The sequence below is a fragment of the Pongo abelii genome, chromosome 19 (assembly GCF_028885655.2).
Source record: "Pongo abelii isolate AG06213 chromosome 19, NHGRI_mPonAbe1-v2.0_pri, whole genome shotgun sequence".
NCBI classification, from domain to species: Eukaryota; Metazoa; Chordata; class Mammalia; order Primates; family Hominidae; genus Pongo; species Pongo abelii.
Genome location: NC_072004.2, coordinates 58,974,129 through 59,001,342, shown reverse-complemented (window position 1 = coordinate 59,001,342; position 27,214 = coordinate 58,974,129). Strand labels below are relative to the sequence as shown.

General features: G+C 49.3%; 1 protein-coding gene across 1 annotated transcript; it reads right to left on the bottom strand.

Moving 5' to 3' along the window:
* Positions 1–262: 262 nt before the first annotated feature.
* TRIM25 (tripartite motif containing 25) lies at positions 263–26,989 on the bottom strand. The gene is made up of 9 exons (XM_002827352.6): positions 25,957–26,989; positions 21,035–21,130; positions 16,809–17,042; positions 13,964–14,123; positions 11,664–11,729; positions 8,532–8,558; positions 8,127–8,210; positions 7,949–8,047; positions 263–4,579 (listed from the first exon to the last, which is right to left on the bottom strand). The coding sequence occupies exons 1-9, from the start codon at positions 26,551–26,553 to the stop codon at positions 4,050–4,052; spliced, it is 1,893 nt and encodes a 630-aa protein (XP_002827398.4). The 5' UTR covers positions 26,554–26,989; the 3' UTR covers positions 263–4,049.
* Positions 26,990–27,214: the final 225 nt, after the last annotated feature.

The window sequence follows — 27,214 nt, the reverse complement described above, 5'->3', positions numbered from 1 at the left end:
CTCAAGGTGTGCAGATCCCACCACCTCTGTTCTGACACCACCTGGTGTACTGCACCACAATTCTAACAACGACCAGCAGAGTTGGATCAGATGCCACCAGTGAAGGGACATAGTCCCCAACGGGGCTGCCCTCACTTCAGACACCAGCCCCACATGGGGATCCCAGGCCACCGGCACTTGTGACCAACTGGCTGCAATCCCAGGAGGATACCATGACCTTCCTCAGGTTCAATGATTCACTAAAAATCACAAAACTCAGGACTATACTTATGATTAGTTTTATTATAAAGGATACAAATCAGCTCCACAAGCCAAGGAAGACACAGGGAAAGGTCTGGAAGGGTCTCAAGCACAGCACTCCCATGTCCCCTCTTCGTGGAATTAGGACACACTGCCCTGCTGGCATAGCCACAGCTTCACCAACCAGGAAGCTATGCTGAGCTTTAGCGTCCAGAGTTTTTATTAGGGTTTCATGATGTACTGATTAAAGCACTGGCCAGATGATTAAACTCAGCCTCCAGTCCCCCGCCCCATAGGTCAAGCTGACTCAAAGCCTCAACCCTCTAATCACATGGTCAGTCTTTCTGGTGACCAGCCCCAGCTCTGAGTCATCCCACCTTTTAGCATAAGCTCAGGTGTGATCCCACGGCCTCACAAATAACAAAGACACTCCTATTACCCTGGAAATGTCAAGGACTGAAAGTCTCCCTCCCAGGAAGCAAAGACAAAGGCCAGTCGAATTCTTTAGACAACCTCCAATCCACACCTCCTGGAACTCCTACCCCACTTGAAACAAGGATAAAATCCACTGAACACGAAGGGCCCATTGCTGGCCTGAAATATTTTTGTTTCTTTTTTTTAAAGCTTTTTATTATAGACATTTTCAAACATATACAACAGTAAAATGAATAATATAATGAGCCCTCACACCTCCATCCCTAGTAACTGATTATCCGTGTGTGGCTTACTCTTTGATCGATACTCCCCCGCTTTCCCCTAGCCCCCACAGTTAGACTGTCCTGCAGCAAAGCCCAGACAGACATGCTATCAGTCTGAGAATTTCTTATCAAAAGCTTCCCGAAGAGTAACTCTATCTAGGGCAGGACTAAGTGTGCTGGCTATAGGTCTGCAGAAATCTCAACCCTTGGGAACCCCTGGGTGGGGCCTGCACAGGTCCCTGGGCAGTAGCTGTCTGTAGTGGGCGGCTCATCTGTTGACAACAGTATGATGAACAAATAGCATTTTCTACCCGCACTACAATGCAGGAGAACGCCAAACACTGCTTTATTGCATTCAAAGCTTCTAAGGCACGTCAGCCAGCCCTGGCCTTGTCTACAGCCATGATTATCTCCTTAAAGAGTTAACTCTAAAAAAATATTAAGCTCAAGAAATAACAGTTCAAATACTCCTAACTAATTAAAATCAATAGTGAGAGGCAGAATATGGTAAAAGATAACATATTAGTATTATTGATTGCAGATCAATTTCAGAGGACTTAAAACAGGAATAATCAGCTACCACATCTTGAAAAATACAAAGACTTGATCCTAACCTTTTATTTATCATGCCACACTGACTGAGACAGTCCCCAGTACCTGGGTCTAGGATAGTTATTTTATGTTTGTGTTTCTGGGAATTTCCGATACTTCCCAGTGTATCAGTGTTCCCCTCACACATGCTAGCAGGCATCTCCTCCCTAATGGAACAGCAAGAGTGGTGAACACAGCGATCCTCTACTTTCTCATCATATTCCACAAAATGAGAAGTCAGATGGATACAAAGGTTCCTCCAACTCTAGGACTCCAGGGTTGTGTGGCGGCCCTGCAAGGCTAGGTTATGTAAGGTCTCACCATTGCAAACAGAATGGTTCAAGACAGCAAAGATGCACTCCTCAATTTACAACTCCAAAGCACCTTGCACAGAGCTTGGCTTTGGTTACCTACTTGCCTCTCTTTTAAAGAGAGGGTCTCCTGATTCTCTATCCTGAGCTGCACATTTGCCAAGGAAGTGGCCTCACTGTTGCCCTCATTTCTGCAGAAGAGAGCCAGAGCAGGAGCCATAGATTTATCTCTGGCATCCTACTCCTCCAAGCCCAGCTGTTTCCCAAGTATTAATTGGTTTCAGACAAGGCTTTCATTTCAGAAAATCAATGAAGATGCTTTTGATCATCTTCAAAAGCAGAGAAGAATAACCAAAGAACTTTCCTTCCAAGTAGTAAAGGAAGAAAACTTCTAAGGACCACATATCACCTATTGCAGGGATGTCTTTCCTACAAAGATTATTGCTCTCCCGAGGAACTGAAAATCCTTGTTAGGAGATGACACCGATCAGGTATGTACCTGCATGTCAGGTGTGTACCTGTCAGGAATATCAAGTGTTCTGAGCCTGCCTAGAGTGCCCTAGAGTTCCAGCACGAGACCTGAGATGCATTACATTCTCTAATATCCATATGAAAAGGTCTGGGGTCTTTACTTCCCAAATGGTGACTTCTTTTCATATTATAAGAAGCCTGACCGGAGCTCTCCTCTAAGCAAAGCCCAGAGTTGGACTCATTTCACTATAAGAGGCTAAATTCCTCATACTCACATCCTGACAACATCAGGCTATAAGGAGCTTGGGGAAAATCCAGCAATCCATTCACTCCCGCCCCTTAGTGGACTGGGTTATTTTCACCCCACAGAAACACTGCAGGGAAAATAGCCACTTGTGTGACCCTCTTTAGCTCTTTCCCTCCCTCCCTGATCAATGTGAGCTTATATAATTGGCTCAAACGAGGAAGGCAGTAGAAGGGGCTAGGGCCAGCCCCAGGCTCTGACTCACACAAGGGCCAGTGCTGGGTCTGCAGCCTGTGGCCAGGGATGAACAGGAATGTTCCTGTTCCCCGTGAGGTTTGCTAAAAGACCCTTCTGGTGGTAGGTTGATACCCCAGCAAGTGGTCTAGTGTGGTCCCTGAGGCAGCCGCATAGCCTGTCTGCATGATAGCAGGCTTTAGGGATCCAGCTTAGCTGGCAGCTTGACTGTGCTAGCCTCAGTGGTACCTGCACTGTCATTCCATATGTCACAATCCAGGGGAGAGAGGCTATCACCAAGGAGAGTTGTCAGTAAGAAGGCAGGACACTCTAATACGAGCAAACCCACCAGGCTTCTGTTGACCCAGGGCAGCGTCCCCCTCGCCTGGCAGAGTTCCTTGCCCCACAGCCAAGGCTATGGGAAGCAAGGCCTCCAACAAAGCTCATGGCTGCCACCAAAGCATCTCTGCCAAGATGCTTCTTATGATACTTAGGAAGGATTTCCACCCAAACTGGATCAGGGTCACCTTGACCCTGAATCACAAATCCAACACAGGCTCATTCCAATCATGGTTTGAAGCCTTAGCTGAAAAGTTTCCTGTTTGGAAACCATCAGTGTGGGGGCGATGGGTGTGCAGGGTAGGAAGGGAACGCACTATTTTCCAGTGGAGGAAGAGGGCATGCCTCTTTAGGAAACTGTTCTGGGTAGACACTGCTGTGGGTGTTTCCTCAAGCACAGATAATAACCAGGAGATCAAGCACCAACATGCAGGTAATGGAGGTTATGTAATATTGAAATTCAATGACTTTGTAATTTTAAAAACATCTATAGTGAGTAATCAAAACACCAAGATCTGAAGGCTACCCCAGAGAGCAAAGGGGCAGCCTTCAGATCCAAGTGGCCCAAGACAGAACCTACAGTAGCTATGGATTTTCTCTAAGAGGAATCGGGCACTCATGACTTCACTCCCCAGAGCTCTGCCCAGCTGCCCAGCAGCCTGGAGATTTCCAGAACAATGGGGAGTAGGTCACACTGCCCTGATAGACACCAGGGGGTGGAAACGCCTCCTCGCCCACAACACAATCACTGTCACCCCTTTCCTGGCTAAATCCCACCTCCCACCCTCCCGCCAGCTCCCCTCCCATGCTCCCAATCCTTGGGACCTCTTGGGGAATTATCCAAGGAGAGTTCTGCCTGCTGTATTTTCACTAGGGTCTTGGGACTTCTGCAGGCAGTCAGCCCAAGTGTCTACAGCCTGCCTACTTGGGGGAGCAGATGGAGAGTGTGGCACCAGCAGAAAATACCCAGAAAGCCGGGTACAAAGCCTCAGTAAAGTCCACCCTGAACTTATACATCAGGTGGACCTTGTCAGCAACAGCGAAGAAGATGACAAAGCCGTGGTCACAGTTGAGAAGCACGCCCACCCGCGTGGCCTTGGTGGAGGGCAGGGTTTTCTCCACGTTATTGTGCCAGGCAGAGATCTTGGTGTTGAACCACTCCACGCACCAGGAGGCGCTGTTGCGGCCGAGCCTGCTCTCTGGGCCCTGCCGGTTCATGCTTCCATAGCAGATGCCTATCCCACAGAAGTTGTTCTTCTGCAGCTCCACCTCCCAGTAGTGGATCCCCTTCTTGTAGCAGTGCAGGCCCAGCACCTGAGAGCAGTATGTGAACCTCTGGGGATGCGGCCGGTAGTTCTGAGGCATCTCAGCCACAGAAGCTACTGTATAGCACTCTGACAGAGCCACTTTGTTGTGGGCGGTGTTGTAGTCCAGGATGACTTTAACGTAATCTGAGAAAACATCACCCCAACGAATTAATTACAAGGGGCCCAAAGTGCTCTGTTAGACCTTTGCCAAAGTGGTACTATTTATTCACTAGTTTTATCCATCCATGCACCCATCTACCCATTGGTCCGTCTATCCACTCATCTATCCATCTGTCTGTCTATTCATCCATCTATCTGTCTATCCATGTATCCATCAATCCATCCATGTATCCATCCATCCATCTATCCATCTACCCATGTATCCATATACCCATCTATCTACCTATCTATCCATTCTTCCATTCATCCATCTATCCACTTATCTATCCATCCTTCTGCCTTTCCATTTATCCATTCATTCATTCATTAATCTATCCACTCATCTATCCATCTGTCCATTTATCCATCCACTCATCTATCCACCCATCCATTATTCATCAGCTCATCTATCCATCCATTCATCCATCCATTCTGTCCAGCCAGCCAGCCATCTATCATCTATCAGTCATCCATATGTCTGTCCATTCATCCATCCAAAACCATTTACCAGGCACCTGACTGACACCAGATTCTGGCACAAGATGCACAACCATGAACCAGAGAGACAAGGTGCCTGGCCTCATGGAGTTCACACTCCAGCAAGCAAGGCAAGTGCATCAGTAACGACACCATGAGACTCACACTCTGCCAAAAGGGTAGGCACACACTGTAGGGACACAGAGACAAGGCAACTGATGCTACAGTTGGGGAACATTTCACTGGCAGGCTGGAATTGGAGCCAAGTAACAGAAGACGAGAACTAGACAGAGGAGAACAGAGAGAGAAAAGCTGTTCCAGACAGAGGGAACAGTGAGGGTGAAGCCATGGAGTGCCAAGAGGGTTGGCATGTGCCGGGATCAGGGAAGCTGGGTGGCTGGGAACACAGATGCAGCAGGAGAAGGGAAACATGTTGGGGCTAGAAAGGGAAGGGCTTAGGAGTCTAGACTTTAACTGCTGGGCAGCAGGGAGCCAAGCGAGGTCTGTATGCACAGACATGGCCTGACTACATCTTTGTGTGACACTAGCATGCCCTCCCCACCTTTCCTGCCATTTACAAGCAGTTCCAGGACATCTGAGGATTAAGCTCCCCTTAGTGTCGTCCCCATACTCAATCTCCTCTGCCTCCGCCCTCACAAGCGATCCTGGACCCATGGGAGACACCTTATGGGGCAGCAAGGCAGACAGGGACAAACCCTAGCTTGGGAACTTGGGAACCAAGAGACTTGGGCTTTCACCCTAGTCTCTTTTGTCCCTGCTCACTTGCTAGGTGGCTCGGGGCATGACACTTTTCACTGGAGTCCGAGTTTCCCCCCAGGCAAAATGAATAAGCTGGGGATGGAAAAGGCCCTAAGTTGATAGAACTTTACTTTCCCTGTTTATGCGGCTGCCACAGAGTGCACAGCAGCTCCTGAAACACGTGGCTCAGCACCGCCGCTAGCAGCTTGGGCAAGAGTTAGCTGCAGCCCAGGGCTGGTCTGGGCCTCTCATGGAGGGCAGGGACAGTGGAGGGCTACAAGAAGGCCAGCCCTGAAAAAGCAAGGGACCCACAGATCCCCACCAAGCCTGCCACAGCTGCTTATGATAAAGGAAAGGCTGTATTTTTCAGTGATTGTCTTTGGCCACCACATGGAAGTGGGTACCACTGGCAGGTGCTGCCTGGAGTGTTGCACGGAGGTGCAAAGGAAGCAAGAAGACAGAAAGTGGGAGGGCCCTAGGCCTGGCCTTGACAATGGAACTCCACCCACTTCCAGGTTGGACGAGCTTGCAAAGGAGGGGTGGGTGGAAACCCAGGCGGGTATAGCGGCTCAAGAAGCAAGGGGAGAGAGTGTCAGAAGGAGGAGGAATGCCACTGACAGGTGAAGCTAAATAAAAGCTGAAAGGCGTCCCTTGGATTTTGTGACACGGAGGACACTGATGACCTCAGAGCTGCCTGGGTCAAGGGCAGGACAGAGGTCAGAATGCAGTAGCACGAGGATTAGACTTCAGGCTCCCACCTCGGCCCCACATTGCAACCCTGGGCAGCCAAACACCAAGATTCTGAATGAACCAGTCTGGGGGACAGCCTGGGCATCGGGGATTTTAAAAAGCTCCCCAGGATTCCAACACGCAGATAGTTGAGAGCCACCAATGTAGAAAATCTGCAGAGCTGCTTTTCCCCAACTGTCCTCAAAAGGATCATGGAGGAAATGAGCTAAACAAACAGCTTTCCGTGCTTGCCTGAGTCTGATCTTGTAGGGCTAGAACAGGGCCCAGGAATTTGTTTTTTGGGGTTTTTTGTTTGTTTGTGTTTGTTTGTTTTTAAGACAGAGTCTCACTCTGTTGCCCACACTGGAGTGTAGTGGCACAATCTCGGCTCACTGCAACCTCCACCTCCCAAGTTCAAGTGATTCTCGTGCCTCAGCCTCCCAAGTAGCTGGGATTATAGGCATGTGCCACCATGCCCGGCTAATTTTTTGTATTTTTAGTAGAGATGGGGTTTTGCCATGTTGGCCAGGCTGGTCTTGAACTCCTGACCTCAGGTGATCCACCCGCCTCGGGCTCCCAAAGTGCTGGGATTCCAGGCATGAGCCACCATACCCAGCTAGTAATTTGCATTTTTAACAAGCATTCGGGTGAAAGGGAGGCAGGAAACAGAGCTGCAGCTGAGACAGTTTTGCTGGGTTTCTTTTTGTGATTTGGAGAGATGTAAACGTGCTACGGATAGGCAAGCCTAGGTAGAGATGCTGAGGGTGAAGAGATGGGAATGGAAAGGCCTAAGAGAGAGCAGAAGATTCCAGAGAGCGTGTGGGGAGCAGACTCCAGAGCCCAGGGCCAGGAGGCGAGGAAGGGGGTACAGTAGATGCAGATGCGATGACAATAACAGAGCAGGGGGAGCCCCTTTTACAGTGTCTATCTTTTCCGTGAAGCAGAAGGTGGGCGGGACAGGGAGAAGGATGGAGCTATGGCCAGTGGGAAGTCTTGGGAATGGTGGCTCTGGAGAGTGGTGGGGAGGAGACAGGAGATGCAGGGCAGGCGTGCCGGCAACGGGACGCCGGGTGAAGGCCGGTGACCGCAATCGCCCTGCCTTCTCTGCAGAGGACATGTAGGCACCGACCCACAGAGAAAGGTGAGCTCAATTGGGCCAGACTAGACGGCAAGAGGGAGAGTCAAAGGACCAATTGTGAAATCTGAGCTGGTTAGGAAAAGTAAAGAAAGGCACTGATGACTGGGAGAAAATAAGGGAGCAACAAAGTAAAGGACAAGTGAAGGGGAGTGGCTGATATAGCCGGCCAGCTGGCATCACAGAGAGCTGCACAGAGCAGCGCAGGAGAGACAGAACCAGAGGAACTGCGCACCAGCCCCGAAGCTACTCACACTCCAGGAGCTCCGGTCTGGACTTGGCCAGGAAGGTCTCCAGCACCTTGGCCTTGAGAGATGCTGGGTTCGGATGCAAGCTGGTGGCTTTGGCTGCAGCTGGGAGAGGAAACAGAGAGTGATTTGCAGAACAAACTCAGAGTGGACACCCCAAAGCCCCTTGCCCATGATAACTTACCCTCTGCGCCAGCTTGTTTTGAATCCACTAAATGTTCCGGGGCTCCAAATGTGGGAAGCTTGATGAGTGAGGCAGGGACAGGGGCTGGGGGTAAGGAAAGGGAAACATGATACAGAGCAACGGGATGGCCTCTACTTCCTTCCACACTGATTAAGAGCCACTTCTACAAACACACGCCTGAACAGCAGGGCAACACAGGGGACAACAGACAAGGCTAAAGTCACCTTATTCATCTCATTTATGCTTGTCCTCCCCTCCAGCCTCAGGCCTGCTGCCATTACAGAATGGAATCATATAGAACCCATCACAGAACCCTGATGAGAGAGGTCAACTCTCACTACCAGCATTTAGTTCTGTGCTCGGGCAGTCTCAAGAAACGAACAGTTGCAGAAATGCATAACTTACGAGGTTTCTTGGATTTCTTTTCCTCTTCTGCAAAAGAAAGTTTTCAGAATTAAGATCTTTTAAGGCACAACACAATGACATTTTCAAAATAATAACATTCATGTGCATGAATTTGACCCAGACAAATAAAAGGATGTTCTAATTTGAAAAACAGAAGGAGTCAGCAGGCAAAATGAATCTATAGTGATAGAAACCAGCATGAGCGGTCGTAGGGGCAGGGACTGACTAATAAGGAGCATGAAGGAATTTTCTGGAGAAAGGGAAATTCTTTATCTTGATTTGGACAATGGTAACACATGTATGCATTTGTCAAAATAGATCTAACTGCACATTTAAGATTTACTGCAGGGAAAAAACAGATTTACTGCAGGTAAATTATATTTCCATAAAGGAAAAAACACAAAAACCAAATAGGGAATCAGAAAAAAAAAAAAAAATGCTTGCCAAGGGCTGGGCGCACGGTGGCTCACGCCTGGAATCCCAGCACTTTGGGAGGCTGAGGTGCAGGAATCACTTGATCTCAAGCGTTAGAAACTAGCATGGGCAACATGGGTAAACCCCATCTCTACAAAATTACCAAAAAAAAAAAAAAAAAAAAACTAGCCAGGCCTAGTGGCACACATCTGTAGTCCCAGCTACTTGGGAGCTGAGGCAGAAGAATTGCTTGAGCCCAGGAGGATAAGGCTGCAGTGAGCTGTGTTCTTGCCACTGCACTCCAGCCTCGGCAACAAAATGAGACCCTGTCTCAAAAAAAAAAAAAAAAAAAAATACTTGCCAAGTCTTTTAAAAATATCTGGAGTGTCTACCTACAGGAACTGAGTTTGGCTAAAATAGTCGTTCTCAAAGTCTGGTGCCCAAGCCAGCTGCAGTGGCATCACCAGAGAACCCCTAAGAAATGCAAATTATTGGTCAGGCACTGTAGCTTACTCCTGTAATCCCAGCAATTTGGGAGGCTGAGGTAGGAGGATTGCTTGAGGCCAGGAGTTCAAGATAAGCCTGGACAACATATCAATATCCTGTCTCTACAAAAAAAAAAAAAATTGTTTTAATTAGCCTGGCTTGGTGGCACATGCCTACAGTCCTAACTACTCAAGAGGCTAAGGCAGGAGGATCACTTGAGCCCAGGAGTTCGAGGCTGCAATGAGTTCTGTTCACACCACTGCACTCCAGCCTAGGCAAAAGAGTGAGACTCTGTCTCTTAAAAAATAGTAAATGCAAATTCTTGGACCCCAAACCAGAGCCACTGAATCATAAAGGCTGGGGGTGAGACCCAGCAATCTGTGGTGTATAAGCCCTCCAGGTGAGTCCAAAGTCCACTCAAGTGGGCTAGAAGATCGCAGCTTCCTTCTTTGCCACCTTCCACAACACTGGAACAAAAAGGGGCGTTTTTGAAATCATATCCCTGCCCACCTGCAGGACACCTGACATTACAGATAAGCCCCGCTCTCTCCTATTACTCTCTACCTCCCCCAGACCTCCGTCACACCACAAAGCCCCCTTGCTACCGCTTCTCCTACTTCGAAGTCACATCACTCGCAGTCGCTCACTCTCTGTCCCATTTCCTCCCCTTCTGCCACTTTCCCACCCACTCCCTGTGGACCAGCATCTTGGGAGGCCCAGGCTGTGACATCAGTCTAGGGCACAGGCACCTCCCTCATCACCTACCCTTAGACATCTCTCTGCTCTGGGACTAGTCCGTCCCCCCTCCCCTATTTCCCCATTTCAGCCTAGAGGAGCCTCGATTCATTCCTGAACTTTATTCTCCAGGGTGTCATTCTGCTGTGACAGGAGGACCTCACCTCACCGGGGAACACACCTGCCTGCTGGCTGGCATCCCCACCTCATTCATACCAAGGGAGGAGCTTTCAGAGGAAGGTGACTGGGGAAGGACACAGGTCAACAGTACTTTTCCACTTGCTCTTTCACTTCCCTTTTCACACAAAGTACCCTTCGAAGTTTTCTGGCCCAGCTAAGGCCTCCCTCCTCCATCTGCACCAGCCATCCCAGCCCTGACTCTGTTCCATTCGGGGACCGATACCACACTCTGCCTGCTACAGGTGACCTAAACACTAAGCACAAGCAACAACAACAACAAAGAGCAAGCCCTAGCTCTCTCATCCCCCCAACACCAGCAGTGTGCAGCCAGCCCTCCTGGGTTCACACCGACTTTTCAGGGAAGCAATGACAGCTAACATTTCCGTGGTATATGGACATGTCAGTGGTATATGAACATGTCAGCAGTATATGGGCATGTCAGCGGTATACGGACATGTCAGCAATATACGAACATGTCAGCGGTATATGGACATGTCAGCGGTATATGGACATGTCAGCGGTATATGGACATCTCAGTGGTATATGGACATCTCAGTGGTATATGGCTCATAAAGAGCTCTCGCAATCAGTGTCCCCTCATCACTCAGAATCATCCTGTGGCCTCGATATCGCTATTGTCCACATTTGCAAAACAGGACCATTCTTCTCCTCAACCCCCATGTCAATGGCAGGTGCCTGCCCAATGAGGGGGATAGAACCCCTAGGAGGGCAAAAATGGATCCTTGGGGGAGAGGGAATAAAAAAGATTACTCTTTTTATGTGTAAAAGCACAGAACATAAACAGTTATGCAGTAGATGGGTGGTATTAAAATTTCATGGGTTGTAATTAGGAAAACAATTTTCTCAAATGGTTCTGGGGATGAAGCAGGAGGAGGGTAATAGTGAGAAACCAAAAAAAAAAAAGGTTGAGAAACATGGTAATAGCAGAAGCCCATTACAACCCAGAGGCTGAACACTGCTGAGATGCCAAGGAGGTTTAGCCTCCGCCCTTCCCGGACCGCCATCAGTCTCCTCGCCCAAGGCTCTGCCCAAGGCCTTGGGTATAGTAAATATTTCTCAAAACAAGCCGGCCTCAGGCATCTTGCTATTCCAGGCAGCCCAAACATGCAACGCTGATGGACAGGGGAGCTTCTGCCACAGCCCTACAGCCCCCCCGCAGTGGGGACTGCCGCCAACTTCTTTCCCACTGAGGTCCAGGCCCCACAGTGACTCGGGATGGGCCGGAAGTGACTTGGCCAGAGCCCAGGGAGGCCACAGCCATGCTGTTGCCATGGAGACAGGGGTGGGGCTACTTACTGGAGACCTTCTTCACGGGGCGTGTGGATTTGTGTGTGGACGCTGGGTCATGCTCTCCAGGGTCACCTGTGTCAGAGAAGAAGGGCTCAGTGTGTGCGGCTCCTCTCACTGACCCTAGAAACCAGCTTTGCCATGGGTCGGTGGGCAGGCAGAGGGTTTACACAGACAGCCATTTCCTCCGACCTTCCCCATCCCATTGTTTACAAGAGCTACAAACAAGGTGATCTAAGAACCAGTTTGGTGTGTTCCCTCTTTTCTCTGACTTTTTAAAATGTAGCGAGGGTCAAGTCTTTTTTCCACCAGCACCCAGCTCTGTGGCCTCTGAGACTTCTCTGAGCTTTGGTTTCTTCGAGCACACAATGGGGATGACTTCACCTTGCTCATGGTTGATGTGACTCCTGAATGAGATCAAGGTCGTGCAGCGGAGGCTGGGTCAACACTTGTTCTTTTCCCACTGTTCTTTCTCTCCCCTCCTCCCACATACCAGCCACCTACAGCTTTGCCCCCACGCAGCACTTCCACAATGGGGCTGCACCGCCACCGATTTCAGAAGCCCTGCAAGGACACTCGGCAGGCCAAGCTGAGATTCACGCCCAATCCTGGACTGCATAACAGAGATCTACTATGGGCCAGGCTCTGTGCTAGGCACTAGGGAAATAGCGTTGAAGAAAAATCAGACAGGCCAGGCACAGTGGCTCAAGCCCGTAATCCCAATGATTTGGGAGGCCAAGGCAGAAGGATCACTTGAAGCCAGGAGCTCAAGATCAGTCTGGACAACTTAGCGAGACCCTGGCTCTACAAAAAAAATTTTTTAGGCTGGGCCCGGTGGCTCACGCCTGTAATCCCAGCATTTTGGGAGGCTGAGGCAGGCAGATTACTTGAGGTTGAGAGTTCAAGACCAGCCTGACCAAAATAGTGAAACCATGTCTCTATTAAAAATACAAAAATTAGCCAGGTGTGGTGGCACATGCCTGTAATCCCAGCTACTCAGGAGGCTGAGGCAGGAGAAATGCTTGAACCTGGGTGGCAGAGGTTGCAGTGAGCAGAGATTGTGCCATTGCACTCCAGCCTGGGTGACAGAGCGAGACTCTGTCTCAAAAAAAAAAAAAATTTTTTTTAATTAGCCGGGCATGATGGTGTGTATCTCTAGTCCTAGCTAGTCGGGAGGCTGAGGCAGAAGGATCGCTTAATCCCAGGAGTTTGAGGTTACGGTGAACTATAATCACGCCATTGCATTCCAGCTTGGGCAACAGAGCAAGATCCCTGAATAAATAAATAAATAAGCCACAGCCCCTGACCTCATAGAGATCACAACCTAACGAGGGAGATATACGGGGATCCCGAGGAAGAGTGCGATACTACCCATGCAAGAGTCCCAAGAGGATGACAAGGACCCTGGGCCCAGTCCGAGGAGTGGGAGCAGTGGCAGGGGAGGCTGGCTATAAATGTAATGTTTTGGTGATCTTTGAAGGGTAAGAGGAGTTAATTAGGGAAGACGGTGGAGTTCAAGCCTTCTGGAGAGTGGGGAAGAGCAAACACAAAGGCCCTGTAGCAGGAAGTTTTGCATATTTGAGGAACTGAATGCAGAGAGATGCACCAGAGGAGAGTGGGGGCACCTTGGGGCTGGAGAGAGACCATCAGGGCTTGACCTGGCATCTAGACCAGGGTCAAGGGCTTGATCTGCATCAGGGAGTAATGGGAAGCCTAGTGAGCGGGCAAAGCAGAATAGGTCCCAGGACATGAGCTCTGCATCATGAAAATCCCTCTCTGGCTCCAGCGGCAGATGCAGAAGGTTTAGGAAGCTGCTACAGTCACGGGGCAACAGGTGATGGCAATGGAGAACAGGCAAGCAGTGCTAGGATCAGCAGACTGAGTAAGGAGATTGAAAGAAGTGAAATTTGGCAATGGATTGGATATGGGGTGATGAAAAGGGGGTGACAAAGAGGAATTCTAGATTTCTCCCCCAAACGAGCCATTCCCCCACCAAACAGAATAACAAGCCCTAGCCCATTCAAAACCCATCTAAGTTGGCCTCAAGATCACAGGCCAAAAGAGCCTATCTGTCCAGAAAGTCCAAGCATTAACATCAAGTCCCCAAAAATGCTTTAGGAAAGATCCTAAAATGTCAGGATGAAGCAGACTCCCACCAGCCTCCAGACAGAGGGCGGATGTTTCAGGAGCCCTGAAACTCAGGCCCCAGTGCTCGGGATCACACCCCAATCTCCCATCCCAAAACATTGAGGGGACCCATCGGGTTGCAGGGCTCCACAAAGGGCAGCATAGGGGGCTGCTAAGGTCACCTGAACTGGGGGTGGGCTCCTGGAGCTGCCCGATGCACTGCTTCAGCTCGTTTTTGAGGTCTATGGTGCTCTGGCAGATGCCTTTTATCAGCTTGTGGTTCAGTTCCACCTCGGGGATGTAGACCGGCTTTGATGAGATTCCTCGCAGTTTTGATGCTTTCTGGAACATGCCAGGGGGTTAGTGCAGGCAGCTCTGGTGAAACAGGGACCTGGGCTCAGTCCTCACCAACCCCAGGAGGCTCTCCCCTATGCCCATGAGTGCTAAGTCCAATTGGCCTTCTCAAATTACAGGCCAGAGGTCACCAGGAGTTTAAATGACACTTGAAGACACAGTAATCTGGAGCTGGAAGGGACCCCAGAGGTCATTCATCTTACAGATGGGGAAACTGAGGTCTAGACATGGCAGGAACTCCACCAGCTAGGGGCACAGACACAGCTGAGACTGAGGTCTTCTGATCCCCCAGGACAATGTTCTTTCCACTTTTCCAGCTAAGGGTGGAAAAGCACAGGAAACTCAGGACCACCCCAATCCTAGGGGAACAGCTCTAATCACACATTCTGGTAACAGACAGGGACATCTCCAGGGATGTGGATTCCAGCCAGGGAATATCTTATGGGAAGGGAGGGTCTTCCTGGAATTCCCAAACTTTGAGAAAAATAGGGTTGTACAGTATCAAGAAGCCTAGATGTGCACACAGATCCTTCAAGAGCTCAGGGCAGCTGCTCCAACAGACAGGAATGAACACTTGGGATGAAACTTAACGCCATCCAGACTAGGCACGCATCAGGCCTCAGTGCACAGAGACAAGGTTCCCATTTACTCCTGCACTGTCTCTCCCACCCCCTGATCTGAACAAGGAATCTGGGCCTTTCAGGTATAGCTGCAGGTCACTCAATCAGTGGGGCACACCACTATATGCCAAGCACTCTGCTATGTGCTGATCAGATTGGCAGGAGGATGAATGAGGGTAATAAGAGATGGGCTTACAGTCAAAACAGCCATGAAAAAATGCATGTCTGAAACAACATCACCCAATGCTACTGTAGAAGCAGTGTGGCATGCCCGGGAACACCGATATGGCGTGGCAATGGGATCCAAGGCCCTGGAAGGATACGACTCACTAGGCAAGAATGCCCAGCATGGCATCCCACCCACACCCACTGTGTCTGGGGAACAGTGAGTGCATAGGGCATGAGCCAGGGATGGGTGATAAGAGATGAGGCTGCTGGCACAGGCAGGGCTCAGTCACCTAGGACCCTGCAGGCCGTGCTAAGGGACATGAGGCCAGAAACAGCAGGGGGCCCATGCTTTAGAAAGATACTTTGATACAGTCTGGATGTTTGTCCCCTCCAAATCTCATGTTGGAATGTGATTCCCAATGCTGGAGGTGGGGCAGGTGGGAGGTGTTCGGGTCATGGGGGTGGATTCCCCATGCGTGGCTCGGTGCCCTCCCTGCAGTAACAGGTGAGTTCTTGCACAAACTGGTTGTTTAATGGAGGCTGGCACTTCCTCCTCTGTCTCTTGCTCCCTCTCTAACCCTGTGACAGGCCTGCTCCCAGCTTCACCTTCTGCCATGAGTAAAAGCTTCCTTCCTCACCAAAGGCCTCACTAAAAGCCAAACAGATGCTGGTGCCATGCTTGTACAACCTGTAGAACTGTGAGCCAAATAAACCTCTTTTCTTTATAAATTACTCAGTCTGGTTGGGTGCAGTGGCTCACACCTGTAATCTCAGCACTTTGGGAGGCCAAGGCAGGTGGATCACCTGAGGTCAGGAGTTCGAGATCAGCCTGGCCAACATGATGAAACCCTGTCTCTACTAAAAATACAAAATTAGCTGGGCATGGTGGCATGTACCTGTAATCCCAGCTACTCGGGAGGCTGAGGTAGGAGAATCGCTTGAACCTGGGGGCAGAGGTTTCAGTGAGCCAAGATCACACCACTGCAGTCCAGCCTGAGTGACAAGAGCGAAACTCCAACTCAAAATAAATAAAGAAAGTAAATAAATAACTCAGTCTTAGGTACTCCTTTATAGCAATGCAAAAGGGACTACTAACACACACTTCCAGGAGCTGCTGGAGGAAGGATGGGAGGAAGAGGTGGAGTGTGTGTGGTAGGCAACATTCTAAGATGGCCCTCAAGCCCCCGACCCCGAATGATGTACATACCCTAAACAATGCCCTCCCCTTCAGTATGGGCAAGACGGTGAATGAAATAGGATGTCACTCCTGTGATTAGGTTATGTTATATGGCAAATGGGGTGGAATATTGCTGGTGTAATCAGCATCTCAAATCAATTGATTTTGAGTTCATCAAAAGGGCAATTATCTGGGGTGGGCCTGACTTAATCAGGTAAAAGCCCTTAAAAGAGGGATTGCATCTTTCTGGAGGAGAAATTCTCATGCTGGCCTTGAAGAAGTCAGCTATCAATCTGAGACACAACCAGCAGGAAATTGTGGGGGGCATCAGTCCTACAACCATAAGGATCTAAATTCTACCAACAACCACATGAGCTTGGAAGACAACCCTGAGCATCAAAGGAAACAGCCTGGCCATCCCTCGCAGACTGTAGCCTGGTGAGACCCTATACAGGCCACCCATAAAGCCATGTCCAGATTCCTGAGCCAGAGAAACTCTGAGAGAATAAATATGTGTTTTTTGAAGCCCCTACATTTGTGGTAAGTTGTTGCCCAGCTCAGAAAACTAATACAGCATGTGTCTCAGGGATGCTTCCAGTGACCTCTTCTAGTCCCCAGCCCCTTGAGGGCCCTATCATCAACAGCATGACATCAGGCAAAAAAAAAAAAAAAAAAAAAAACATTCAACAATGCCTCATGGCGACCCACCTCCAGAAATTCAAACTCATCCCTCTTGGTCAGGCTCTGTTCAATCTCATCCTTCAGGGTCTGGATCTCACTCTTCTTCTTGAGGAGAATCTGATAAATGGTGTCAAACTTGCTGTTGACCCTCTTCTCCTCTTCCTTTATCTTCCTTGTTGAGGTGGTCTCTGAGGCGTCCAAGAGAGCCTTCATTTCCGTGTATTCTTGTCGTAGCTCCTCCACCTTTCTGTTTGCAGTCATCTGAGAGGGCCAAGGTAAGAGGACGCTCGTCAAAGGGGCAAAAATGCTAAGGCTGCAGCCCTAAGCGTGGGTGAGATGTGGAGTTCCAGGAACTCTTACCTGTACTTTGTGGGAGAACAAACCACTGTGGGGAGCAACTTGGCAATATCTAATAAATTTGGAGGTGCTCATAGGCTATGACTCAGCAACTCCAGTCCTAGGAATATGTGCTACAAAAAATCGCAGCCACCTGCCCCTGAGACACACATAAGAATGTTCACAGGCAGCATTGTCTGAAGTAGCAAAAACCTGGAATCAACCTGAACATCCATCAGAAGATGACTTGATGCAAAGACTGGGAGCTATTTATAGGATGGAATATTAAACAGTTATGAAAATTAATAACTGGAGCTATGCCTGGATAAATCTCCATGAGAGAAAAACAACTTGCAGAAGAAGATCCACCATATGATGTTCTTTCAATAAAGCTTAGAAACAAACAGAATGGCTATATGCACAAAGAAATGCGTGGGAATGAATAAATAAATTCAGGAGAGTGGTTACTTCTGGAAGAGAGGAAAGGGGATAGAATAAGGGAGAAACAGATGGGAGGGGCTGCGTCGATGATATTTTATTGCTTAAGCTAAAGGCGGTTCATGGGCAATTTTTAAAAATAAAAGTCAGCAAGAGATCAAGACCATTCTGGCCAACATGGTGAAACCCCGTCTCTACTAAAAATACAAAAATTAGCTGGTTGTGGCGGCACGCACCTGTAGTCCCAGCTACTCGGGAGGCTGAGGGAGGAGAATCGCTTGAACCCAGGAGGCAGAGGTTACAGTGAGCCAAGATCGTGCCACTGCACTCCAGCCTGGGAGACACAGTGAGACGCTATCTCAAAAAAAATAAAATAAAATAAAACAAAACAAAAAGTCAGGATGCAGCTCTGGAAAATTTCTAGAGAATATTATGCTCTAGAACTGTACTTTCCAATAACATAGCCACTTGCTACATGTGGCTATTGAGCACTTGAAATGTGGCTAGTCCAAAGTGAGACTTGCCATGAGTGTAAAATACATACTGGCTTTCAAGGGTTTCACACCAAAAAAAGGAACGTAAAATATCTTAAAACTTTTAAATTGATGATATGTTGAAAGAATAATATTTAAGATATACCAAATTAAATAAACTCTAATGTTAAAATAAATCTCAGGCAAGTGCAGTGATTCATGCTCATAATCCCAGCACCTTGGGAGACCGAGGCAGGACGATCGCTTGAGGCCAGGAGTTCAAGACCAGCCTGGGCAACATAGAGAGACCATTTCTCTACAAAAATAAAAAAGAAAATTAGATGGACCGTATTCCTGGATAGGGGGGGTTGAAGGGGGGTAGGCTGAGTCAGGAGGATTACTTGAGCCCAGGAGTTCAAAGCTGCAGTGAGCTATGATTGTTCCACTGCACTCCAGTCTGGGTGATAGAGGGAGACCTGTCTCTAAAAAAGATAGACAAATAAAATACAATAAATCTCATGTACTATTCAAATTAACTTAAAATGACATCTGCACTCCTACTGTATTTCTGCTGGACAGCACTACTTTAGTAGCTGCAATTTTGTTTCACATCTTGGGTAGCCTCAATAGCTGCTATGGTTTGAATGTCTCCTCCCAAGCTCATGCTGAGATTTAATTACCACTGAGGTGATTAGATCACGAGGGCTCTGCCCTCATGAATGGATTCATATTCTTATCACAGGGGTTTGACCTCCTTTTTCCTGTCCCGCTCTCCCGCCTTCCATCCTTCCACTATGGATGATCCTCACCAGATGCCGGAAGCATGCTCTTGGACCTCTCAGCCTCCAGAACTTTGAGCCAAATAAACTTCTCTTCTTTGCAAATACCCAGTCTCTGGTATTCCGTTATAGCAGCAGAAAATGGACTAAGACAATAGCTCAGAATCAAACATAACAAAGAGAAAAACACACAAGGAGGACAGTAGACTGGAAGAGAGGAATTCAAGTATTTCTTCGCCAATTTTTTTTTTTTTTTTTTTTTTTTTTTTGAGACGAAGTTTAACTCTTGTCACCCAGGCTGGAGTGCAATGACGTGACCTCGGCTCACTGCAATTTCTGCCTCCCGCGTTCAAGTAATTATCCTGCCTCAGCCTCCCAAGTAGCTGGAACTATAGGCATGCACCACCATGCCCAGCTAATTTTTTGTATTTTTAGTAGAGATGGGGTTTCGCCATGTTGGCCAGGCCGGTCTTGAACCCCTGACCTCAGGTGATCCATGTGCCTCGGCCTCCCAAAGTGCTGGGATTACAGGCATGAGCCATTGCGCCCAGCCTTCTTTGCCAATCTTTCACTGTGCAACTTCTAATGTGACTACAAGTGTCCCCCAGTGTTCATTTTCCCTTTTTTCCTTTTGGTAAGAGAACATCCCTGGAGTTTCATCTGGGCATGTGGCTGCTCAGACTGCATTTCCCAGCCTCCCCTGCAGCTAGACTAGGTGATGTGACAAAACTCCTTCCAGTGACCCATGCCCAGGAGTGATATGTGCAACACTGTGTCACTTGTGTAAGGGAAAATTGCTTGTTGTCCTCCACTTCCTCTTTGTCCCTTTTCTCACAGGCTAGAACAAAGATGTAATGGTAACCCAGCTTCAACCAAAGAGGTTGGGACAATACCTTGTGGAATAGTAGGGTAATAAGAAGGGAGAACCCTTAATCCCTGAATAATCACATGAACCCTTAGTCTGGGTTACTCATGTGTGGGTTTGGACTGTCAGTTGGTAAAATAAACTTTGATCATATTTAAGCCTCTGAATTCTGGTGTATCTTTGTTACAGCAGTATAGCCTGCCCTCTAACAAATACAGGTACTTTCATGTGCATTCTTTCATTTATCTCACAGTCATCTTCAGAAAGAACTTGTGATTCCATTGTGCAAATTGGGAAATGAAGGTTCAAAGGTCTGTCAACATGACCAAAGCGACATAAACCAGTATGTGACAGAGCTGGTATTCTAACCTAGATCTCATCTAATTAAACCATAACTGCTGCAATAAAACTGGTGCTGCAGTTCTGAAAAAGGGTAAAAATCTGATCTTTCCATTTAAAAGCAACTTAAACGTATTGAAAGTCTGAAAAACAGGGGGAACAAAACCATTCCTAATTTACCACTCCAACCCTTCCACTATGATCCTTCTATAACATTCCCTTTCAGTTTCTTTCCATGCTCTCTGTAATGGGTTGAATGCTGGGCCCCCAAAAGACATGTCCATATACCAGAACCTGTGACTGTAATCTTACTTAGGAAAGAGGTCTTTGCAGATGCAATTAAAGATCTTGAGATTCGATCATCGTAGATTACCTAGGTGCTCCCTAAATCCAATGACAAGGGTTCTTATTGGAGATGGAAGACACTAAGGGAAGAAGAGACAGGTATGTGAAGACAGAGGCAGAGATCAGAGTGATGCAGTCAAAAGCCAAAGAATGCCTGAGCCACCAGAAACTGTAAGAAGCAAAGAAGGGTTCCCCCCTAGAGACTTCGGGAGTGTGGCCACGCCAATATCTTGATTTTGGACTTCTGGCCTCCAGAACTCTGCCAGAATACATTTCTGTTGTTGTAAGCCACCAAGTTCGTGGCAATTTGTCACAGTAGCCCTATGAAACTAATATACTTCTTTTTTGTAAATAGATGCAACCCTAGGAGGTATATACTTTTGCTTCCTCTTTTTCTCCCACTTTATATCATAACCATTTTTCTGAATTACTACTTTTTAACCCTAATTTATAATGATTTCCCCCACAGTTGGGCTTATAGGTAATTTTTGGTTTGGGTTTGCAAAGGATATCTCTCAGACACACAGCTGTCTGCATGCTTTGCAAGGTTGATGTTTCATCCTGACACTGTGAGTGCACCCAACACCAGCCTTGTCATGGTCAGAGCCACACCTGTCCCGCGTGGAGGCCGAGCGAAGCCACAGGGCAGGGCTGGCCTTGGAGAGCCCTGCCACTCACCCGCACATCCTGCTGCCTGTTTCTCACATCATCCAGTGCTCTCGACGCCCCGTTGATCTGACTGTACATGACAGTTAGTTTGTGCCTCAGGGTGGCCTGCAGGGAAAACAAATGAGGTTGAGAATGCACCTCTTCAGCTCAGCCCCACCAGAAGCCATCCCTGGATCTATCCCACAGGATAGATTCCTTCCTCTTCCACTCCACCCAAGTCTTGCCACCCCAAGTCCTGTCACCTGAGTCTCGACTGCTTGGAGCTTTTTGAAGCATTCTAATACTTACTACCTCCCTTCATCCTTTTCAGAGGACAGTACAGACCAGGGTTCCAGTCCCAACTCCCAGCTGTGCAACTGTGTCCTTCACCTCAGTTTTCTTGGACACAAAATAGATACAACTGTCCCCAGCTCATAGGGCTATTGGGAGGATTAATTGAAACAATGTAAGTACTCAGCCCAATGCCTGGATCTTAGGAAAAACATACTAAATGTCAGCTTATATTATTATGAGTTTTTCTCTAATTACCCATTTTACAGCCAATGAAACTCAAGCAAGGAGGACAGAAAGGTGGCCAAGCTCACACAGGAACAGAATGAGCTGGGACAGCTGCTTCGGTAATGGCAGGTGGGGCCACTCAGACCAATCCTCCCACTGCAAACAGCCAGGAAAGCAGTCCAAATAATGGGGCAGCGGGGATATCTGCTAAAAGATGCTGGAGAGCCAATCAAGCAGAGGATTAAGAAGTCAAGGTCCAGGAGAAGGGGGAAGGGGACCCAGAGAGATAAACCTGATATCTAGGATGTTCTCTCCAGAGGCATCTGCCAATCCCAGAACAAGGCTGGGAGCCTTTGTCAGCCTCCCAGGGCAGGGAGACAGAAATCAGAGTCCAAGGCTCACTGCAGACTGGGACCACCAAGGTCTGGGAATAAGACGAATCAGCCAGCCAGGCGCAGTGGCTCATGCCTGTAATCCTAGCACTTTAGGAGGCCCAGGCAAGTGGATCGTTTGCGCTCAGGAGTTCGAGGCCAACTTGGGCAACATGGCAAAACCCTGTCTCTACTAAAAATACAAAAATTAGCCAGGTGTGGTGGTGCACATCTGTAGTCCCAGCTACTTAGGGGGCTGAGGCAGGAGGATCACTTGAATCTGGGAGGTTGAGCCTGCAGTGAGCCAAGATGGCATCACTGCACTCCAGCCTGGTGACAAAGTGAGACCCTGTCTCAAAAAAAAAAAAAAAAAGATGAAGCAGCTCACAGGGGCTGAAGCCCAGCTGCAAATCTGCTCAGTCCTAGCCACCTCCAGAAACAAAGGCAAACTGTATATGAAGGAAGCTAATATCCTCATCTGATTTCAATTAATTTTCATAATCAATATCTGAGTCTCCTACCTCCCTGCTCAGACGAAATACTGGGGCACAGAAATGGGAAGGAAAATCACCACCACTGTAACAGCAGCAGCTAGTATTTATTATGCACTTACTGTATGCCAGGCACTGTTCTAGTGCTTTACCTGTATTAACTTACTTAAAGCTAAGAACAACACTGTGAGGTAGGAATTACCCAGCCTTTACAGACAAGGACACTGAGGCACAGAACAATTAAGTGACTTGCCCCAGCTACACTACTAGTAACTGGCACAGCTAAGATCCTGATATTAAAATCATAGACACATGCCCAAACTGAGCACGCTGGTGATTTCTAGAAAAAAACCATTTCCTTCCGGTAACTAGCAGGCTCAACATACTCTGGCCCTCTCTTCCACTTCCCAGACTCTTCAACTCCACCCAAGATATTCTGGGCAGAACCTGATCTTGAATCTGGATTTGAACAACCCAGTGACAGTCACATGTAGGGGTTGGAGGCAGGCACCAAGGCCACACTAACTCAATCCGAAAAGCCCAAGCTGCTCATGATGTTTCAAACTTGACCTCTGTGGCACTGCCCTTCGACCTGGCCTCTAACAGTGGCCAAGATAAGGTGTGGGCCAAAGACCAGGCCTACATACATCCGGCCTTGCTGGCCTCAGAGCAGGAAGAGACCTCAGAACACCCCAAGGCTGCCAACTGCTTCACTTTCAAGAGCTGCTCATAGCACTACAACCTGAGCCCTATATTTTGAAAGATTTGATACACCATTAATTCAAACACATGCGGCAGTACCCTCATCATGAATGGTGCCCACACGACTCCAGACCAAAGGAAAGTGACCCAAAAACTTTGGTAGCGGCAGTAATACCCTAATCAAAGGTAAAGGACTTTTTGAAATCCTGAGGATCCCTTCACAGACTGGAGACTTGGGTCTTCCACATGGGAGGCACCAGAGTCTCAAGTCCGGCCATACCAGTGGCCAAGACAACCCAGCCCCCGAGGCTAAAGGCATTGCCCAGCTGAGACTGGCTCTGCCAACAGTGATGAGCAGTAGTAGCAGGGCTCAAAAAGCAGACCTGTTATAGGACTCAGCAAGTCAGGACAGTGGGGGCAGGCGTTGGCAGAGGAAGGCCTGTTGTTAGGATTAAACAGCAGAGTTTAGGCCAGGCTCCTGGCTCACGCCTGTAATCCCAGCACTTTGGGAGGCTGAGGTGGGAGGATCCCTTGAGGTTGGGAGTTCAAGACCAGCCTGGACAACACAGTGAGATCCCATCTCTACAAAAAATGTTTTAAAATATTAGCTGGGTGTGGTGGTGCTGCTTGTAGTCCTAGCTACTCAGGAGACTGAGGCAGGAGGATCACCTGAGTCCAGGGTTTAAGGTTATAGTGAGCTATGATCATGCTACTGTACTCCAGCCTGGGTGACAGTGAAAACCTGTCTCTAAAAGAAAAGATTTAAAAATATATATATATGGGCCGGGCGTGGTGGCTCACGCTTGTAATCCCAGCACTTCGGGAGGCCGAGGCAGGTGGATCACAAGGTCAGGAATTCGAGACCAGCCTGGCCAATATGGTGAAACCCAGTCTCTACTAAAAATACAAAAATTAGCTGGGCACGGTGGCACACGCCTGTAGTCCCAGCTGCTCAGGAGGTTGAGGCAGAAGAATCGCTTGAACTCGGGAGGTGGAGGTTGCAGTGAGCCAAGACCGCACCACTGCACTCCAGCCTGGTGACAGAGCAAGACTCCATCTCAAAAAAAAAAAAAAAAAAAAATCTGATTTTATAGCCAGGCCCCGTGGTAGCACACCTGTAGTTCCAGCTACTTGGGAGGCTAAGATGGGAGAAGCATTGAGGCCAGGAGTTCAAGACCAGTCTGAGCAACATAGTGAGATCCTGTCTTTACAAAAGAATTTTTTAAAACTTAGCCAGGTGTGGTGGCTCACATTTGTAGTACTACCTACTCAGGAAGCTGAGGCAAGTGGATCACCTGAGCCCAGGAGTTTGAGATTACAGTGAGCTATGATCACCCCACTGTACTCCAGCCTGGGTGACAGAGTAAGATCCTGTCTCTAAAAGAAGAAAAAAAAAGCCAAGTTTATAGCCAGGCATGGTGGCACACCTGTAGTCCCAGCTACTCAGGAGGCTGAGATGGGAGGATCCCTTGAGGCCGGAAGTTCAAGAACAGCCTAGGCAACATAGGAAGACCCTGTCTCTAAAAGAAAAGAAAAAAAAAGCCAAGAAAAGAAAAAAAAAGCTTTGTGTATATGCTACACAAAGCTGGATGCAGACCCCCAGCTCTGACCTTGCTCAGGCTACTGTCTCATTTGACAACACGAAGACGGGTCTTGTTCTTCCTGAAGGTGCTATGAGAATGAAATGAAATCAGGCCATGCTTTGGATCTTAGGCTGATGTAACAAAAGGTGGTCTGATTTCCGCCTCTGCTTTGAGTCCACAAGGAGAAGGTATGATCCCCAAACCACCTAAAAACACTGCAGACCTGAAAGGCCCTTAGGAATCCACCTAGTCCCACAGCCTCACTATACTGGTGAGGACCCAGGTCCAGGGGCAAAACCCCATGCTCAAAGTCACACGGCCAGGACGGAGGACACTATGGTGCAAGAGTGTTGGCTCTCCCTGTGGCTCTGATCCAGTGATTACTGGGACTCTGCCCACCCTCCCTCTTAGGCCTCTAATAACAACCCTTCCTGATCACAGGGACTCTCCGGCCCACCAAAGGCTTTTGCTTACATGACCTCAGGCTTCCTGGACTGTTTGGTGTTCCAGACTCTACGGACCTGGATACGAGGCTGGTCCATGGGGAGAAATGCAAACTATGAAATCGAACTAACCCGGGTCGCAATGCCTGCATGGCCATTTACTGCATTAGGTCAGGCTAAGTTCATTTCTCTGGACCTCAGTATCCTCAACAGTAAAATGAAACTAAATCATATCCACCTCCTGGGTGCCACCAGGACTTCGTGAGGGAACAGAGGTAACCTCCAACGTTCATAGTCGACATTCAAAACCCTCTACTAAACACCATCAGATGGTGGGGCGCAGTGGCGCATGCCTTTAAGCCTAGCACTTTAGGAGGTCGAGGTGGACAGATCGCTTGAGCTCAGGAATTCGAGATCAGCCTGGGCAACATGGCGAAACCTCATCTCTACAAAAAATTAGCAAGCCTGTGGTCCCAGCTACTCTTGAGGCTGAGGTAGGAGGATCCCTTAAGCCCGGGAAGTCGAGGCTGCAGTGAGCTGTGATTCTGCCACTGCACTCCAGCTTGGGTGAGAGGGACGAGACCCTGTCTCAAAAAAATAAAAATAAACACCATCAGACAATGACAGGCTTATGGCAAGCAACCTAACCTGTCTTCATGGATGATGGGAAGGGACTATATAATCTCCCAGCCCCTTTCTACTCTGACATTGCAGATGCCCCGGCCTCGAATTCAGGCCCATCTCCCCAGGGCGTCCAGAGTGTGGCAGAGAGGCCCCCGGTGGCCGCTCTGCACCACCCAGCAGGCCAGGCTGCCCTCTGCACCCTCCCGGGCCATTCCCTACCTCCAGGTCGGCGCTGGCCTGGCTCAGGGACGCGGGAGAGCAGGCCTTATGCTCCACCAGGCAGATGTGGCAGATGCACTCGCTGTGCTCGGGGCAGAAAAATTCCCGCAGCCGGTTGTGCTGGGAACATTTGCGGCGCAATAGGTCGGGAACGGGCGACTGCAGCGGGTGGTCCTGGAAGGCGGGGCTGTCGAAGTGCGGCTGCAGGTGCTCCTGACAGAAGGAGGCCATGCACACCAAGCACGTCTTCACGGCGGCCTCCTTCAGGCAGTGGTCGCAGGCCACCTGGGCACCCGGGCTGGGTGCAGAGGCGCGGGCGGGCGGCGTCCAGCCGTCGGTGGGTGGCTCCCGGGCCAGGTCGGCCTGCAGGAACTGCTCCACCACGTTGCACAGCACCGTGTTCTTGTGCAGCTGCGGTCGCGCTTGGTAGACGGCGCGGCACTGCGGGCACAGGTATGGCGCGCCCTGGACTGCCCACGTCTCGCTCAGGCACGACCCGCAGAAGTTGTGGCCGCACGGAGTGGTGACCGGCTCCTTGAAGGGCTCCAGGCAGATGGAGCACGACAGCTCCTCGGCCAGGGGGCACAGCTCTGCCATGGCGCTCCCAGGGGTCGGGACGCGACTGCTGCACCCGCACTCCGAGGCAGCCGAGGAAACGAAACCTAGCCCGAGGGGGCAGTCCCTGAAGCCGTCGGGAAGTCACGTGGGGTGCGGGGGGGCGGGCGGCGAGGACTGGGCGGGCCTTGCGAGGTACTCCCGGGAGCCTGCGGGCACCACAGTCCCAGTCGCCTACGAGCTGGCGAAGGTCGGCCGCGCTCCGATCCCCGAGAGCTCCCGCGGGCTGGGCGCTGGACGCCGGGCTAGGCCTTAGCCCCCGGGATTTAGAGCATCCTCGCGACCACCTGGAGGCTTCTGGGGGCCACTCTGTGGATGAGGAAGCTGACGCCTGGGTGCAGAACCCCGGACCCCCGGATTCAGAGCCCAGGTCCAGCGCGCTTCCGCACAAACTTGCGCCAGGAGCAAGTCCCCTCCTTCCCAGCACTCATCTGAGACCAGAGGTGTCCCCACCGTCCCCGCGAACAGCCCTGGTCATATTATGGGCCAACCTTTAAAAAAAAAAAAAAAAAAAAAAGGAACTGTTAAACCACAGTGCTTTTTTTCTTCTTCTTTTTTCTTTTTTTTAATCCTTCCTCTTTCCTCGTCCCGGACTCAGACATGCGGACATACAATCCCGGAAGACTGGAGGCCGTAGTCACAC

Bases quoted from the DNA above. Each gene is read 5' to 3' on its own strand.
- TRIM25 (XM_002827352.6), bottom strand. From the start codon at position 26,553: ATGGCAGAGCTGTGCCCCCTGGCCGAGGAGCTGTCGTGCTCCATCTGC. The intron at 21,131-25,956 runs GTAGGGAATGGC...TTTTCCCTGCAG, and splicing joins AGGCCAGCGCCGACCTGGAG to GCCACCCTGAGGCACAAACT. The intron at 8,048-8,126 runs GTAAGTTATCAT...TTCCTCTCCCAG, and splicing joins AAAACAAGCTGGCGCAGAGG to CTGCAGCCAAAGCCACCAGC.